Source organism: Zosterops lateralis (genome assembly GCF_965231275.1).
Source record: "Zosterops lateralis genome assembly, chromosome: 14".
In the NCBI taxonomy this organism is placed as follows: domain Eukaryota; kingdom Metazoa; phylum Chordata; class Aves; order Passeriformes; family Zosteropidae; genus Zosterops; species Zosterops lateralis.
The window spans coordinates 7,918,587-7,935,121 of record NC_139774.1 but is presented as its reverse complement, the minus strand read 5'-3'; the positions used below and the strand labels follow the sequence as shown (position 1 = coordinate 7,935,121).

The following is a 16,535-nucleotide window of genomic DNA, read 5'->3' as shown; positions in this document are numbered from 1 at the left end:
GTAATACTTGTTTTGTGAGTTTTATAAGGGGAAAAAATATGGCCTTGGTGGTGAAAGTCATCCAGTGCAGGCAAGGCAGCATGGGGCTTGGAGCATTCCTTGGCTGCAGGCCACGGTCCTGTAATTGATTAAGGTGGCTGCACTTGTGACCGAGTGATAATTGAGAGCCTAATAAATCTCCACACAAGTATTTGTCACTCAGAGATGGAAAGGAATTGTTCTGGACCTTCATGATGAGCTACAAGTGGTAAAATTACAGCTAATATTAAAAATACCAAGAAAGCCCACAGATCACTCCCAACTTCTTTGCTCAGTGTTCATATCCTCAGTTAAATTTTCAAGAGTGTCAAATGCACAAGGCTTTCAGCTAAATCATTCCCAGCATGAACTCAAATCATTCCAATTCCTCAAGATTATGTTGAGGACTCCCTGGTTTTCCTTCCCCCTACCCCAGATTCCAGATCTCAGTTATCTGCATAGGCAGCATTGCTTTAGCTGAGGTCTACGTGCTATTCTTTTCTCGGGGAAAAAAAAAAAAAAAAAAAAAAAAAAAAGGCAGAGCTGCAGCTGTTCAGAGATCCTTGGAAAAGAAGGAAAACAGAGGTAGGTAGTTATTCTCCAAAGATTCACAGGGATCAGTGCCTGAACAGCATTTTACTCTGTCCCTCATGTGACTGTTTAATTAGGTGTTGATTCACTCAGTCATGAGACACAAGGAAACAGGGCTGCAAGCCTCAACGTCAAAGTAATGCCTGTTCTGCCAGTTTCTGTATTAGCAAAGCACAAAGGGGACATCCAGTTCTGAGAAGCAAAACTTGTGTTTTCTTGCCCATAAACCAATCCATCACATCATTTCAACTTTTCCATATGAATTATTTCAGAGAAAGATGCTTGTGAATTCCCTGATTTATTCTCACCTATAAGAGCCAGGACCAGTGCAAGTGTCCAGAGGGTGAACTCCCTGGCCAGGCTCTGAAGCCCTGAGAGCAGAGTATCCCCTTCCATCTGGTAATCCAGGTCCAAGCTGCTTCAGGATATCAGGCTTTCTTCTGGGGTTTGTTTGTTTGCTTTTGGAAAAAGAATACAAGCTATTTTTCTGTGGCTTTATTCCTGTTGTTAAGCTAATTTCTTGGCCTCCTTAGCACCAAAAAGCTTTTCTGTTATGGGGTCTGGTTCCCATAGCAACAGGCTTTAAAAATATCAAAGAAATTTTCAGGACATGGTAAACCAATTTCATGAACTGTGTATGTTTGTAATAGGAAAAGCTGGCAGACAATTATTTATATGTACTCAGTTCAAACAAGGCTTGACGTAGGGATAATCCCAAGATGCTGCTCTCAGCCCAAAGCCTGGGGTTGTAGAGGACTACAGTGAACTTTAGCTTGCTATGTTACCAGGTCATTTATCAAGACGGTCACATAAAATTAACAGATGATGATAATTTTTTTCAATGAAGGTGACATTCAAGCTCAGTATGTAACTGAAATGCATTAAATGCCAAAAGCTCAAAAGCTTTTTTCCTGAAGAATACAACCCCCTAAGCCTTTGATTTTAAACACTGTGTGCTTGTAGTCTCACCCTCCTCATTCGTGTACCTTTCAGCACTTATTAAAACACATGCCTAGTGCTAAGCACATCATCAGGCTCATTGAGAGCAGTCAAACTACTTACAGGCTTACAGCACATACCTAAGCACAGTGCTGACTCAGTCTTATGGCCCCCCATCAGCTTTCACCAAAACCCCATCTCAGTTACACAGGAACAACTGCAAACTAAAGACAGAGGATGATTTTACAAGCAAGTGTAACAAATTCATATCTATGGAATGAAATCCCAGGCTGCCCTATCTGTATGTGATGCTCATTAATATCAACATCCCACAAGTCCTAATGATAGATACTTTCCATGAATCAACAACTGCCACACACCAGTGTTGGTCACTTGCCATCTAAGTATCCTCCAACACCTTCAAATGTCTGATGTGGCTAAATTCTGCAATCTTTCTGCACACAGAGTGGTTACCTGCTGCCATAAGCCTAGAAGACTTTAACCCATCCCTTTTGATAACCCTCAAAACCCCTAACCATAAAGTAGACTGCATTTCAAGACTATTGCCAGGCTCTGAACCAGAAACAATTCTGAAACCAGAATGACTTCATAGATCTACCAAGTAACACTAACAAATATCTAGGTGGACTGGATCTATCCTACAGGTGCTTTTCAGGAGGGAAGACTTTTCTAACTTGGCTACAACCCATGCACTGAACATCCCTCCCTTTCTGGCTCTACGAGTTAAACAGGCCCCTACTTAACTTGCAGAAGGGATGAGATCCTGATTTGTGCAGATATTGCAAGAGCCCCAAGACTACTGTGAGGAGCCTAGACTGCTTAATTCTCCAAGGCAAGAGTCATGCTGCTCAACTGTTTTCCAAATTAAGCATGTAAAGGTGACCTGAAACTATTTCAGGTAGATTTATATAGAGCAGACACTAAAGACATTGGTTGACTTCACTTTTATGTAACTCATAAGGACAAATACAAATCAGATGCTTGAACAAGCCACAACTTCATTAAAATTGGAAAATAAAATACAGACTATCAGAATATTGGAGCAGCCTGGCACCTTCAAGCAAATGCACCTTAACTGTGAGGTCTCAAATATTTTGATTCCTCACAGCAAAAGAACATGTGAAAATGCATTTAGCTATCAGCTAAGGCCTGCTCAACCTTTAAACCAAACTTAACAAAGTGCTCTACTGGGTTTGCTCCATTGTGCTTTGCTCACTGCCACAAAGAGCTCTGTACCCTGAGGCTTTCTGCCATCCCCTTCAGTTTTCTAAGTATCATTACATGCTCATGGTTTTGGGTTTCCAAGAATGGTAGGAATGGAAAATACAGTGCAGGACTGGCCATTGCCCAAGCTCTTCAACACACAACTATCCATCTAGAGGGATTTTCCATAGCTGAAAGACTGAACAGGTCAAGTATTACTGAGAACTCCACATGACAGATACAGAATCACAGAACCACTGGGTTGGAAGATCACTGAGTCCAACCCAGCCCTAAACACCTCAACTAAACCACGGCACCAAGGGCCACGTCCAGTCTTTTTTTAGACACATCTAGAGATGGTCACTCCATCACCTCCCCAGGCAGACCATTCCAGTACTTTATCACTCTTTCTGTAAAAAATATTTTCCTAATATCCAACCTATATTTCCCTTGGAACAGCTTGAGACTGTGTCCTCTCGTTCCGTCAGTTGCTGCCTGGAGAAAGAGACCAACCCCCACCTGAGCACAGCCACCTTTCAGGGAGTTGCAGAGGGTGATAAGGTCACCTCTGAGCCTCCTTTTCTTCAGGCTAAACAACCCCGGCTCCCTCAGTCGTTCCTCACAGGGTTTGTGTTCCCAGCCCCTCAGCAGCCTCATTGCCTCCCCTGGCTCAAGTGTCTCAACGTCCTTCTTAAACTGAGGGGCCAGAACTGGACACAACACTCAAGGTGTGGCCTCACCAGTGCTGAGTACAGGGGCAGAATGACCTCCCTGCTCCTGCTGGCCACACCATTCCTGATCCAGACCAGGATGCTGTTGGCCTTCCTGGCCACCAGGCCACACCCTGGCTCATGTTCAGCTGCTGTCACCAGAACCCCCAGGTCCCTTTCTGCCTGGACACTGTTCAGCCACACCATCCTCAGCCTATAATGTTGCCGGGGATTATTGTGTCCAAAATGCAGACTTGGCACTTGGACTTATTAAACCTCATCTTACTGGACTCTGTCCATCCACCCAACTGTTCCAGGTCTCTCTGCAGAGCCCTCCCACCTTCCAACAGATTGACACACGCTCCAAGCTTAGTGTCATCTGCAAATTTGCTAATGAAACACTCAATACCCTCATCCATGTCATCAATGAAAACACTCAACAGAGCTGCCCCCAGCACAGACCCCTAAGGGACATCACTGGTGACAGTGCCCAGTTGGATGCAGCACCATTCACCACCACTCTCTGGGCCTGGCCATGCAGCCACTTCTTAACCCAGCAAAGAGTGCTCCTGTCCAAGCTGTGGGCTGCCAGCTTTTCCAGGAGTGTGCTGTGGGAGACAGTATCAAAGGCTTTGCTGAAGTCCAAACAGACATCCACAGCCCTTCCTGCATCTACCAGGCAGGTCACCTGGTCATAAAAGGAGATCAGGTTGGTCAAACACAAGCTAACCCTCTAAACCAATGCTGGCTGGGTCTGATATTCTGGCCATCCTGTGGGTGCTGCATAATATAAACTCAATATAAACTGCTCCAGAACCTTACCAGGTTCTGAGGTCAGGCTAACTGGCTTGTAATTACCAGCATCCTTCTTCCCACCCTTTTTATGAATGAGAGTCACACTGGCCAGCTTCCACTCCTCTGGAACCTCACCAGTGAGCCAAGGTTGGTAAATGATGGAGAGGGGCTTTGCAAGCTCATCTGCTGGCTCCCTCATCACCCTGGGGTGGATCCCATCTGGGCCCACAGATTTATGAACAGCCAAGCAGCTCAGCAGTTCTCTGACATGGCATACATAGCAGCTTCAAGCATCAGCTGAACTTAGCCTTTACATGCCTCAGAGCTTTTCTTACTGCTAAAAATTTTTGTCTCTGATAAAGAAAATTGCAGGTTCAGCTCAACATGCCCTCCCTGGGTATCAGCACTGAAACTCACTCCAAACACACACCTTCCTTATCATGGAACTGAGCTGGAACACACAGTCCAAACCAGCTCTGCCTGACAGAATCAACAAAATCACTTGATAAAACTTACATTGTTCTACTGGGAGAGGCTGTACTTAATCATGATATATATGTCTATTTAGTGTATGTTCAATAAACCCCTCTTTGCTGGTAGTAACAGAACTGATGTGAACATAATTCCAGACACTCCCAGCCACCACAGCTTGCCAGCAGATTTCAGTCTGTTCACATGAGCATCCTTAAAATGTGGAACCCAGAGAAGCCTAGTGCTGCAGGTAATCTGCTGTGAACCAGCCATAGCAACACACAAAGCTATTTATTCCATTGCATCAAGAGGAAAGAAAGGCTCATGAGCTGGACAGTAATAGCTGTCAATGCCACCAGGACATTTTGGACTGGTTTGTTTGGTTGGGTTGGTTTTTTTTATGGTCTTTCTAAAGGCGCTGTTGGCAAAGTACTCGCTCCCTTTGCTTTTTGTTTCCCTTTCCCCTTCTCCTGCTCATGCATGTCACATGATGTGACACAACAGTAACCTCAAACAGGATGCACCCCACTGCTCGTGGTAGGAGGAGGAAGGGACAGCACAGCACCCAGGGCAACCCTTCAGAGAGGAGAGGAAGCACTGCAGCCTTCAGACACGACAGCACTAAGACGAGAGCAGAAGAATAGAGCGGAAAGTGAGATCATCTTTAATTCTCTTCTTCTTCTTTGTGTCAGTGCATGTGTGTAAATACAAATTCCCAAAGCAGAGCACCAAACAGGGACAGTGACAATGAGGGAGAACACTACAAAGAACAAAAAATCCCAAGCAAAATCAATCACAGAATCACTAAAGTTGGAAAAGTCCTCCAAGATCATCAAGTCCAACCTTCAACCAAACAGCACTGTGCCCACAAAATCATCATATCCTGTAAAATGTATGTATGTGATCACAGCAGCATCATATAACTGCTTCCAACTACACTTGCACAGGTATCTTTGTAAGCTTCTGAACACAGGGCAACTCCAAAATGCTTATATTTATCTATTAGCATCTATTAGCCCCCAAAATTACAAAAATCTTAGCATGGTGGTTCGGAGCTCAGAAGGAAAGGAGTCTGCCTGGTGTTACATTGTAGCAATTTAGGCTTGTTTTACGCAGTGCACACAGGTAATGAATTTACCTGTCTCACTGCTGGGGGAAGCACTGAAGTCCTTCTCTCACAGACAGCAGTTGAGCAAGGCAGGCATGTTTCTGCTTTGTGGTATCCTGATTACTGTGGGTTGAGACAGGTGCTTGCACACTCAGAGCCACAACAGCAAATGAAGGCACCTGGGTATATTTTCAAATATACAGATCTATGTATTTTGTCTGACACAAACAGATATATGGCTACATGTCACAGATCTAACAGCGAAGTCTTTCCTGTTCTTGTGATCTCTTTTCTTCCAGCATGAATATCCCTCAGCAAAGCTCAAGGTTTTGGCACTGAAAGCCTTCAAACCCCAGTGAGGATGCTGAGGACTTCATAGAACTGGGTATTTGGTATTTGCCTTAATGTTTAAGCTTCTCTTTATTTTAATTTTCATATAAAAAACAATTTATTGTCAAACTCCCCATTCCCTCTATATTTTTGTCTCCTCTGTCTTCCCTATCCATACAGATGAGAACAATTGCCATAACTGATTCTTACATTATCTTGCATGGGTTTTTTCTCCAATGTGGACATAGACTCACGTCACCTCCTGAATGTTATTCAGCTTATTTGTCCTGCTAGCTACTAATAGAAAAGACCAGTGTTTAAATGAGTTTAGTTTACTAAACCCAGGTGGGGAAAAACCCAACAAAACCCCTTAATACCTGGTGTCTTATCTTCTGACCCCAATGTGAGAAAAAGCCTTACACAACATACAAACACAAGCTACCTAGCAGTTTCTGAGCATTCTGCAATTGAAAAATCTTGTGACACATTTTAAAGTAGCTAAATATTCAGGTTAATCAAAATTATTCATTTGTTGATAATTGCAGAAAAGATACTATGAAAAAAAAGCCTACTAAAATTTGATGAAAGTAAAATAAATCAGTATTATTACAAAGTGGTATTTTTGCTTATCTGAAAAATTTTTGATAAACATTTCTTTATATAAAGATAAAATTCTGTTATAGTCTCGAAAGAAGTTAAAGTCGCTCTGATTTTTTTTTTTTCTTTTTAAATTCTACACTTTTTTATTATGTCTGTTCTGGAAAAAAAAGAGGTCAGCAGTTCATGATAGCATCTCTGGTATGACTAGTAAATACACCCAGTTAAGAAACCATCATGCTCATTTTCACAGCTTCTTAGTACTCCATGCTGTCAGTAGAACAATTTCCTTTTCTACTGAGCAAGTAGAGTAGTTTCCAGTAACTCACAGCAGCTGAAATACGTTTAAGTACTGAAAAAAACCAACCACTTTTTTCTGTCTGACTATTTAAGTTCTATGTCAGAGTTTGGGCTGCCTTTAAATAGAAACAACAGTTAGCACTGTAAGCCAATTCACTGTCCTGACATTTGAGGCATTTCTTTAACTCTGTCTTAAGGGGTAATACTGTTATTTTTCTTGTAGGAACAAGAAAATTCTGGCAGACTTCTTCCCTAACAGCTTCTCAGATGTTCAGATAATGTCATTCAACTAGAACAAGCTTCTAAGAAGGAGCACAGCTCCCGCCAAGTTCCACCGCCTGTTCCCTGCACACCCCATCACACGGCTTATCATCTGCACCCATTCTTCATTAACACCTGAACTAACACAGTTTTTCGCTACAAATTTCTGGTATCAAGTTTCACGGAAAGGAGTAAACAAACCATTCAGCCAACTCTCCAAATGGCATTGGAGAAAGAACATTTTCTGGGTAAGGCTTCATGGGGGCAGCACGGGGAGAGTGCAAGTACACTCATCGAGAATCTCATTCATTTCCATTTAACTGCTCACATGTGATGTGCTTCCTTCTGCCTGACTGAAGTTTTCCATAATTACCCACAAACATGACAAACTAAGTGCTGAGCACACAGGCTTTGGAGGCCTGATTTTAACCTTGGACAAGCATGAGACAAGAGAAACGTGGGTATGTAGCAGACAGCATGTGCTTTAATACTCTTAGGAAAGCAGAATAATTTAGCTAACGGAGGTTTTGATATTCTGGTATTCACAGCAGTCCAGGACTGGCCTTTCTTGAGGTCACACTACAGCTGTTCCCTGCAAACTATGCAAGACAAACTATGGAACCACATGACTACTGTCTTCCTCCAACATGCCCATTCTCTGGCTGTTCTCAGGGACATAGCCACTGGAAACAGGAATGGACAAAGGGCAGCCAGCTCAGAGCTGCACAGACACTAACGGGCAGGAGACACCCAACAGCACCCACAGCCTCTTCACTAAAGTCAGAGAAACTCAGCTCACTCAAACTCCTATTCTCACACTCTCCACCAGACACGACATAAAAATCAATCGAAAGGTTTAGAAATTACTGAGGGAGTGCAGGGCAAAGTGGCTCACCAAAAATGGTGAGCCACCATTTCCACAGCTCCTGAGGCCAAAGTAAAACAAAATAACAAGGCAGGTAGCAAAGTAGCAGCTCCTTTGGGCAATGCTCAAACAATTTACCTTCTCTCTCTCTGAGTGGGAAACGACACAGGAACTGGGGTGAAGATACTGTTCTGGCTTGAACAGGCACGAGGCCAGGATCTAAAGTCAGGGCTGAACTGCAAAGTTTCTTCATTTATCAACTAAAACAGATGGAAGAGAACTGTAATTTGGCTCCCATTTCTTCCCAGATCTGTATCACACAAACTGAAAGACTAGAAGGTTTCTGGTACTATTACAAATTTTATGTTTTGCTGACATTTTAGCTGGAGCAAGGCAAGAAACATCTAAAGGCACTGAGAGTGGGGCACACACACAAAAAACTGTATTGCAAGCACATTTTACCTGCAGATGCATCTCACATACATGCATTGTTAACACTCTATATGTATTTCATGGAGTATTTCATGCCACAATTCACATGTTTGAACAAGTTTCTCTGCAATATATTGTGTTCTGAATAATAGTATCTCCAGAAGCTATCAGTTTCAGAGAAGGAAAAGATTGTTTACACAAATGTGCAGAATCAACTCAAGGAAAAGCTTCAGTGAGCACTAAGCAACATTGTTAACCATGCACTGTTGTAAAAATAAATAAATCCTTTTCAATACAAAGACTACATAATAACCATTCACATGTCTGTGAAGCAGAACATATTTGGGCAGGTATTGTTAGAAATTAATGACTGAATGTAGTGTTTATGGTCACATTCCTTAGGCACAACAGAATTTTGTGCAAATGTATTTTCCATATTTGAATATTTCCCATATATTAATTCTGCTACTATTCACTGTAATGTGGAGCAGCCGGTGCATTAGCAAACCAATTGCTGATTAAAAAAAAATATTTCCTGTTTTTAATGAGCATAACTTTTTTCCTCCAGTAGATATTTTACAGATTAAGGTTCTCCATCTAACACCACAAATGCAAAATTTTTCAAGTCTTCAGAGACAAATTCTACTCTTGGCTGATTCTGGAAGCCAAGCACAGCCACACTGTGGATTCGCTGCTGCAACTGAGCTTTGCATTTTTCCTAAGGTTACTCACAAACATGTGATCCTGCAGACATCCAACTTCAGATGTAGCGCTGGGACGGAACACAAACCACTGAGCACGAAACCACCACATGCGTTACTTTCCACTTGTAAAACACACTGCTAAAGTGGTCACCTACAGCATGCAGCCAAAATTACAACACAAGTTTCAGGCTCCAAGTCACACTGGTCCAGTTTATTCCAGAACAGAAGCCTGGATTCATCCAAGCTGTCACCATGAGCATACGCTAACTCAAAGCATACACAGAGCAAGAGATAAAGCCCTTTGAAAACACAAGGACAACCTATCAGTCAACCAGATGAGCTGACCATCCCAAACCAGCAAGGCTTGTGACATGAGACACGTAAACACACCCTCAGTCACCTGAAAACAAATGGTGGAATTGTTTCAGAAAAAGAGAAGCCATTGCAGTGCACAAGCAGGTACATACACATCCCATGCTCTTGGTACATCCTCATGCCTCATGATCTCACCTACAGTAGGAGAGGGAAGAAACAGAACCCAAGGGTTTGTAGAAACCCCTTCTTACAATATTTGCCAGCGTAACCCAAGTGTGAAGCATTTCCATTTGTGTACATCTATATGTACATGATTCACTCACTCCAACCTCCCCTCAAAAAAGATTTCTGATTTAGAGGAAGGAGTTGAAATGCAGGGAGGGGAACCAAGAAAGTGACTGTTCCAAGGGCCTCCCTTTGCTCAGTGAGGCACAAGACTGCAGCTATCCCCAGACAACCCAGGCCATCCCACAGGGAGGAAGCGATGCTGCAGGCTGGGAGGAAGCCAAGTGCGCACTGACAGTGCTGACCTCGTGATGGCCAGGACAGGCAGGGCAACCTCGTGATGCCAAATTCTCAAGTCACCACGAGCTCCCAGCCACCACAGGATACGCCAGCAGGAAAGGCAATAAGGGTGACCCTTCACCTGTTAGCTCATTTTGTAATGAGCTTTAACTCCTTCTGAAAAACGAGAGAAAAAATGAGCAGAGGGCTTTTTCACTCTGCTCTTAATGTTCCCTATTTCACTGGTGATGGGAAGAAGCTAAGGTGAAGCAAAGCCTAAGCAGAGGTCCCACCAGAGCAGGGAAAAACTTTCCAAGGCACAAAGCCAGGTAGACACAAGCACCCCAACGGTTTTCAAATTATTTCATCATTCTCTGCACTCACATGCACCTAGCATGCTGGGAATATCAATCCAAGTTAATTCCTTCAGATCTGGTGATAATTTAAGTAAATAATCACTGGATGGACTGCCAACCCTCTGATTATCAGCTCCTTCAGTCACTGCACAGACCCAGCTTGCAGCATTACTTTATTCAGAACTAACACCTAATTTTCAAAGATGTGCTGGGTGTTTCAGGAGCACCACATTCCTACCTGGAGAAGCATTTGGGAGACCTAGAGAATGGTGGCAAGGAGGGCTTGGAGAGTGGCCCTTTCAAAAGAAATTGTCAAAACTATCTCCAAGCTCCAGAGGTGCTCAATCTAGTCACTTGTATGTCTCTGTTTCCAACAAGAAAATTGACTTTAAGCACTGGAAGGTACATAAAAACTTACATGACAGGAAATGCAAAACAGATTTTGGCAAAAAGAAGTACTTTAGAAAACAGCAATATATTTCAAAACACAAGCCAAAATCATCATAGTAGAGAGAAAACTGTGCATAAATCAAAGTGAAGTATTTATTAAAACCTGGTGCACTCAAGCTAATGAATGCAACCAAAAAGCCAAAACCATACTCTTCCAGAGATTACAGGAGAGATGGATTTTTATGAAAAAGCAAAACTTATAAGGACATTTAAGGGCAGAAATTAGCTTAATAAAAGCACAGTAACATTTCAGCTGCTTAAGAATTTGAGTAGTATTAAAAATTATGTCTTAAAAAAGTCTTTTAGTCTTAAAAAAGCTTTTAAAATGCAATAGATAACTGGAAAAGATAAAAAGCTGGACCTATTACAAAATGAGGTCCAGCTAATGCTCTTTTGGAGGATAGACTTTGAGGTGGTGAAATTCCAGGAGTTTTACAAATATTGACAAAAAACCTTGCAGAATGCCAGAAATGAACAAACATCAAAACATGCTGTTCCATTAATATCAGGTTTTGGTCAGGCTGGCCTGATGCACTGCTGAGGAACAACTTTAAAGAGCCTTGTGCAGAACAACTAGGATCAGGAATTTGCTGGCTGTGTTGCTCCCAAGAACTGACACAATTTGGCAAGAGATCCACTTTCCTGGGCTCAGCCAAGCTGTACACAAAGCTACCTGCTCCAGAGAAAAAAGTTCTGTGGGTAAAACTTTTGACTGGAAATACCAATGTAAAAATAACTTTCATGTTCCTACTTCACCTTACTCCAGTCTCTACTTTAAAAAGATGTAGTAGTCTCTGGCTACACATTAATAAATGTCTCTGAGTCTCTTTGCACTTTATTTCAAGAAATTAGCCTCTTTCAAGAAGCAATTATGCCTTTGTTAGAAAGCACGTACCATTTTTACTGTGCGATAGCTCTGCAGAAGAACTGGCTCATGAAGCATCTTTGTATCAAGCTACCCATTTACAACTCTAGGTTTATTGTAATTCCCTAGATGAATGGCACTGCCAAAATTACATGAAAGGAAACAAATCTCAGGATACCATTTAAAGTCATTGCCACAGAGAACAGAAAGAGTCTGGGCTGATGGAGAATGCTTCAGGAAATACTACTTTGCAGTCAGCCTGAGGCCTTTCTTATCTCAGGAACCTGGCAAACTATTCTCTCAATAAAAGGGCAGCACATATTACTAGAAGACCCCAAGAAAGCACATGTCCAGAACAACCAAAAATTACTTTCTCCATCATAAAGAACATTTTAAATTATTTATTCCTGTATCTCCCAGCTTGAAAAACAGCACTCGTTCTCAAAAATACCTAGATAACCAAAGCAAAGCCCTAAAGGAAGAATGTGCCCAAAGATAACCCACACCATTGGTAAGACTTGAAACTGGAAGGGGTTCTGTCAAGCTTAAACAATTACCACACAGCTGTACCTCTACAACAGGTGCTTTAACAAGAGCAAAACAGAGTTTGCAAATATCAGTGGAATGCCCCTCAGGGTGAGATGGTTCTTTACAACCTAGATTAAAATAAAGAAAAGAGACACTGAAGCTTTTATTGAGTTGTAGTGTAAAAAGAATTCCTGATTAATAATCCCTCTATCCTCCAGCTATGCAGGCAGGATGTCTAGAGACAGAAGGGAACAAGTATTTGAACTTTATACATAAGATGGAAAAAATCCCCACTGAATTTCCCTCCTACATAGAGCCCCAAAATGTACAAGTCCCATAGTTCAGTGTCACAAGACAATCCCTCTCCCTCTGCTACGTGCTAATAGTGCTCCAAGTGCAATCAGGATCCCAACACACTCTCCTGCAGAAACCCTGCTGCAGTCCTTGCAGCTGTATTTACCATTGGAAATACTGCCCACACATCCTGACAAGGATATAAAGCCTCAGCCCTCTCAGTACTTTACTGAGCTTCAGGCTCAATCTACTGAGCCCATTCTGAAGAACAAAAAGCTGGTTGAGTTTCCAGTGACTTACCAGCTTCCTTTTCTCCAAAGGGCTGAAGTGGATCCCTGGAAAGCCAGGAAAGACACAGCAGCTCAAAATCACTATCTCTAACAGTCAGTAATGTAAACGTGCACTGGAATGTTTTGTGTGCCCATATAATATACAGCAGAAATGCATGGCTGCTTCTGCTTAATTTAAGGAAGTTTTTGTAAGATTATTTCCATCTTAGCAGAACAGGGTGCATTTATTTTACTATTTTAAAGTGTATCTCCATTTTAGCCACATACAGCTTACGGCTCAAGTGAACACCTTTATGTATTTTTACAACTGGAATACTTTGATTCTAAATTTCTAGCTTACCTGAAATTTTATTTCCCTGATAACTGTAACAGACTGAGCCTGGGCTGAGCTCTCCTGTCACCAGCAGCAGCCAGTGCCAGATGCTACAATATGGCCAAGAGATGCTATTTATAGTAAGAGTAACCCTTAGGGAAAATCCACTCACGTGAGTATTATTTGCAGTAGACAGCAGGTACTCTACATCTTGGAATAGAAGGGCTTGACTCCTCCCTCCTAGAATACTTGCAGGTGTTTCGGTGTTTCTTGTAAACAGATTTTACCACTAAAATTTGAATATTCTTGCTCACCATGTGAATGTCAAGCTGTAGCAAGAGATTTCAGTCTAAGGGCTAAGTCTGCCGTGGAAGATGGAAGATCTAAAAAACTAACAAGTAGTGGATCTACTGTGATTTCCTGAAGTTTCTTCTGTAAAATAAACTGTGCATATATATATATATATATAATATATATAAATGGCAAACTGGCATCTCAGCAAATATTTTAAAGTTGCTAACTTACTGTTCCCATTACTAAACATCTTAACTTCTCCAGCACCTAGTCCTGAAGTGTTTTACACACACACACCCACAGCACAGAAAGAGATTCGTGGCAAGAAACAAAAAGCAAAAAACAACAACAACAAAAAAAAAAAAAAAAAAAAACCCAAAACAAAAAAAAAAAAAACAAACAAACCCCAAAAACACCCTCCCCCCCCCCCAAAAAAAGGAAAATAATTAAAACCCACCACAAACAAATCAACAGCTAAACAAAATGTTTCCCCTCTGAAGTATTATTTTATTTTTGAAACAGTGTAAGGCCAGATAAATAGAACTGGTGAATTTTCATAATAAGCTTGATGGAAATGCAAAATATATTCATAAAAAAAAAAAGAGTGGCAAAATCATCCTTAAATGTTCTGCTATCCTGATGTAACCACCAGAGTAATTGGGCTCTTCTCTCCAAGTACATATTATTCACAAAATACAGGAAGAGAATTTATGCAGTTTTATGGTAGTTCAACAGTCTCCTCAATAAGAGACCTGAGTTTTCAAAGTGAAGACAGACAGAAATAACAGTGCTCGGAATATTTGGGAAATGCTCTGTTATTTAGACTGTAAACAGATATAATGTATCAATCCATAAAACATTACCTTGCCCCAATGGAATTGATGAGGCTGTTGCTGCACTCATGTTCACTGGAACCACCAACAGTCTAAACTCTGAAGTGCTTTTTTCCAGTCTCCAAAGACTCAGTTGTTATAAATAACAGTCCTTATTTTGTGTATTATCTGAAAGTTTCACCAGGAATTGATAATCCCAACAAGTTGTGATCTTAGCTAAAAACTTATCCCCATTTGGAAAATGAAAGCAGGTGTTAGGCAATATGCCTGGAGAGCATCTGTATTAATCTTCAAAAATACTACTTGCCTCTCCTAAGTCAGGGCTGGATCTCCCACCCTCCCCAGAGCCTCATCAGCCTCCCCCTGCAAATTGTACCTGTGAGTCCACCAAAACAACCCAACTGCAAATTCACCCATTACCAGATGACAGTTCATATCACAAAGCAAAACAGCACTATAGTTTTCAAACCTAGTCTGGCACAGAATGATACAGGTGACGAGAGAAGAACAGACCTTGCCATACACTTCCTCTCCTCCTTTCAACATGGTTTGATTCCCACATTTCTGCCCCAGGTCTGCACTGCAGCTGCTGCAGGAACCACCAGTCTCTAGACAAACCCATCACTAAGGCAAGGCAAAAGGGCAAGACAATTACACAGTGCTGTCCTAGTGCCCCTTCTCTTCCCCGACAAGGGCTCTAGCCCAGAATTAACACGATTTGGAAAATAAGATGACATTTACATCATTAAAACATTTTGTTTCTTAGAAAAGATCACTAAAAATAAGGATTCACTCTACAGTGAGTATCAGACAGGTGTGAAAACAGTTATGGATCAGTGTCCTCAAAAGTTGTGTGAGCTCCAGGAGGTAATATCCAGGAGCATGTCTCGACTCCTTCAGGACTCATTGGTATTTTTTGTCCAATCAATATTATTTGAAAACCCTTGTGCTCAGATAACTGCAGATACACTATCATCCACCAAAGCTGCTAAACACTGCAGCCAAAAGCAGTATCCCACCACAGAACACTAATACCATCAGTGACATGCCCCTTTACAGAGCAACCCAAGGGCTGATCAGTTGCAGTGAATTTCAAGGCAGCGGGTGGGAAGAGAGCTTATCAACACTGTTAGAAACGCTCAACAAGCGCGTAACTCTTACTAATGAGGCAGATTTTATTTGCATCCAGGTGGCAAACCGCACTTTAAAGCGATATTGCAGGTTCTCTCTTTGCCAGGACGCAGACACGGGCATCGCTTTCGAGCGTGACCATCACCCAGGCGTGGAGCAGCACAAAGGTACCTGTTTGCAGGCGGGGCAGCCCCGGGCCCGCAGAGCCCCCTCACGGAGCCTGTCCCGGCCCCTGCCCTGCTCCCCGTGCCCAGCCCGGCCCCGCTCGGCCCATCCGCGGCTGCTGCTGCTGCGCTCACAGCCTGACCAATTCCACCAGCAGCCCCTCTCCTCTCTTGGCCAAAACTTCACGTTCTCTCCCCGTTCCTGAGGCTGCTCCCCGGGGACCTGCCCGCCTCTCGCCCTCCCCCGGCCCGCGGCATCCGCGGAGGGGCCCGCGGGGGCCGGGCCCTCACACTCGGCGGGGCAGGGGAGGCTTCCGCAGGAGCACGGCCCGGCGGGGAGCGGCGGCCCTGGGGGGAGCGGCCCAGCGGAGACACCGCAGCGGCCCCGACGTGGCGCTCCCGGGGGGCTCCCGCTCCGCGCCCGCCGGAGGGGCCCGGCCGGGGCGGCCCCGGGGCTCCCGCCGAGGACGGATCCCCGGGGCCGGGGAGAGCGGGGCGCGCCGCCGGGGAGCTGCCGCCGGGGCAGGGAAGGGTCTGCCGGCCCCGCGTCCTCCGGGCGGCAGAGGGAGCGAGGAACTCGGAGCAGAAGTTTGGGGCAGGGGAGGAGCGCGGCCCCGTCCCGGTTACCTGAAGACACAGTCGTCGCGGGCGTCTCTGGCCGGGGAGATCAGCCCATGCTTCTTGTTGAAGAGCTTCTGGAAGAGGGTGGGCGGCATTTTGGGGCGCTGCCGCTGCCCCCGGCGCCGAGGCGCTGGGCTCCGCGCAGCGCCGTCCCTTCGTCGCGGCTAGTTCCGCCCGCCCCGCTCCATTCGGTGTCACAGTCATATGACAGAAATTAGTCACCCGGCGCTGC

General features: G+C 43.6%; 1 protein-coding gene across 2 annotated transcripts in view; it reads right to left on the bottom strand.

Moving 5' to 3' along the window:
• Positions 1 to 16,461, bottom strand: part of FNIP1 (folliculin interacting protein 1) — a 64,191-nt gene extending 47,730 nt beyond the window's left edge. For both annotated transcript variants that reach the window (XM_083871792.1, XM_083871793.1), the window contains exon 1: positions 16,310 to 16,461. In XM_083871792.1, coding sequence (XP_083727918.1) covers positions 16,310 to 16,398 — 89 coding nt within the window. In that variant the 5' untranslated portion in view covers positions 16,399 to 16,461. The remainder of the gene's footprint in view (positions 1 to 16,309) is intronic.
• Between the last annotated feature and the right edge of the window lie 74 nt (positions 16,462 to 16,535).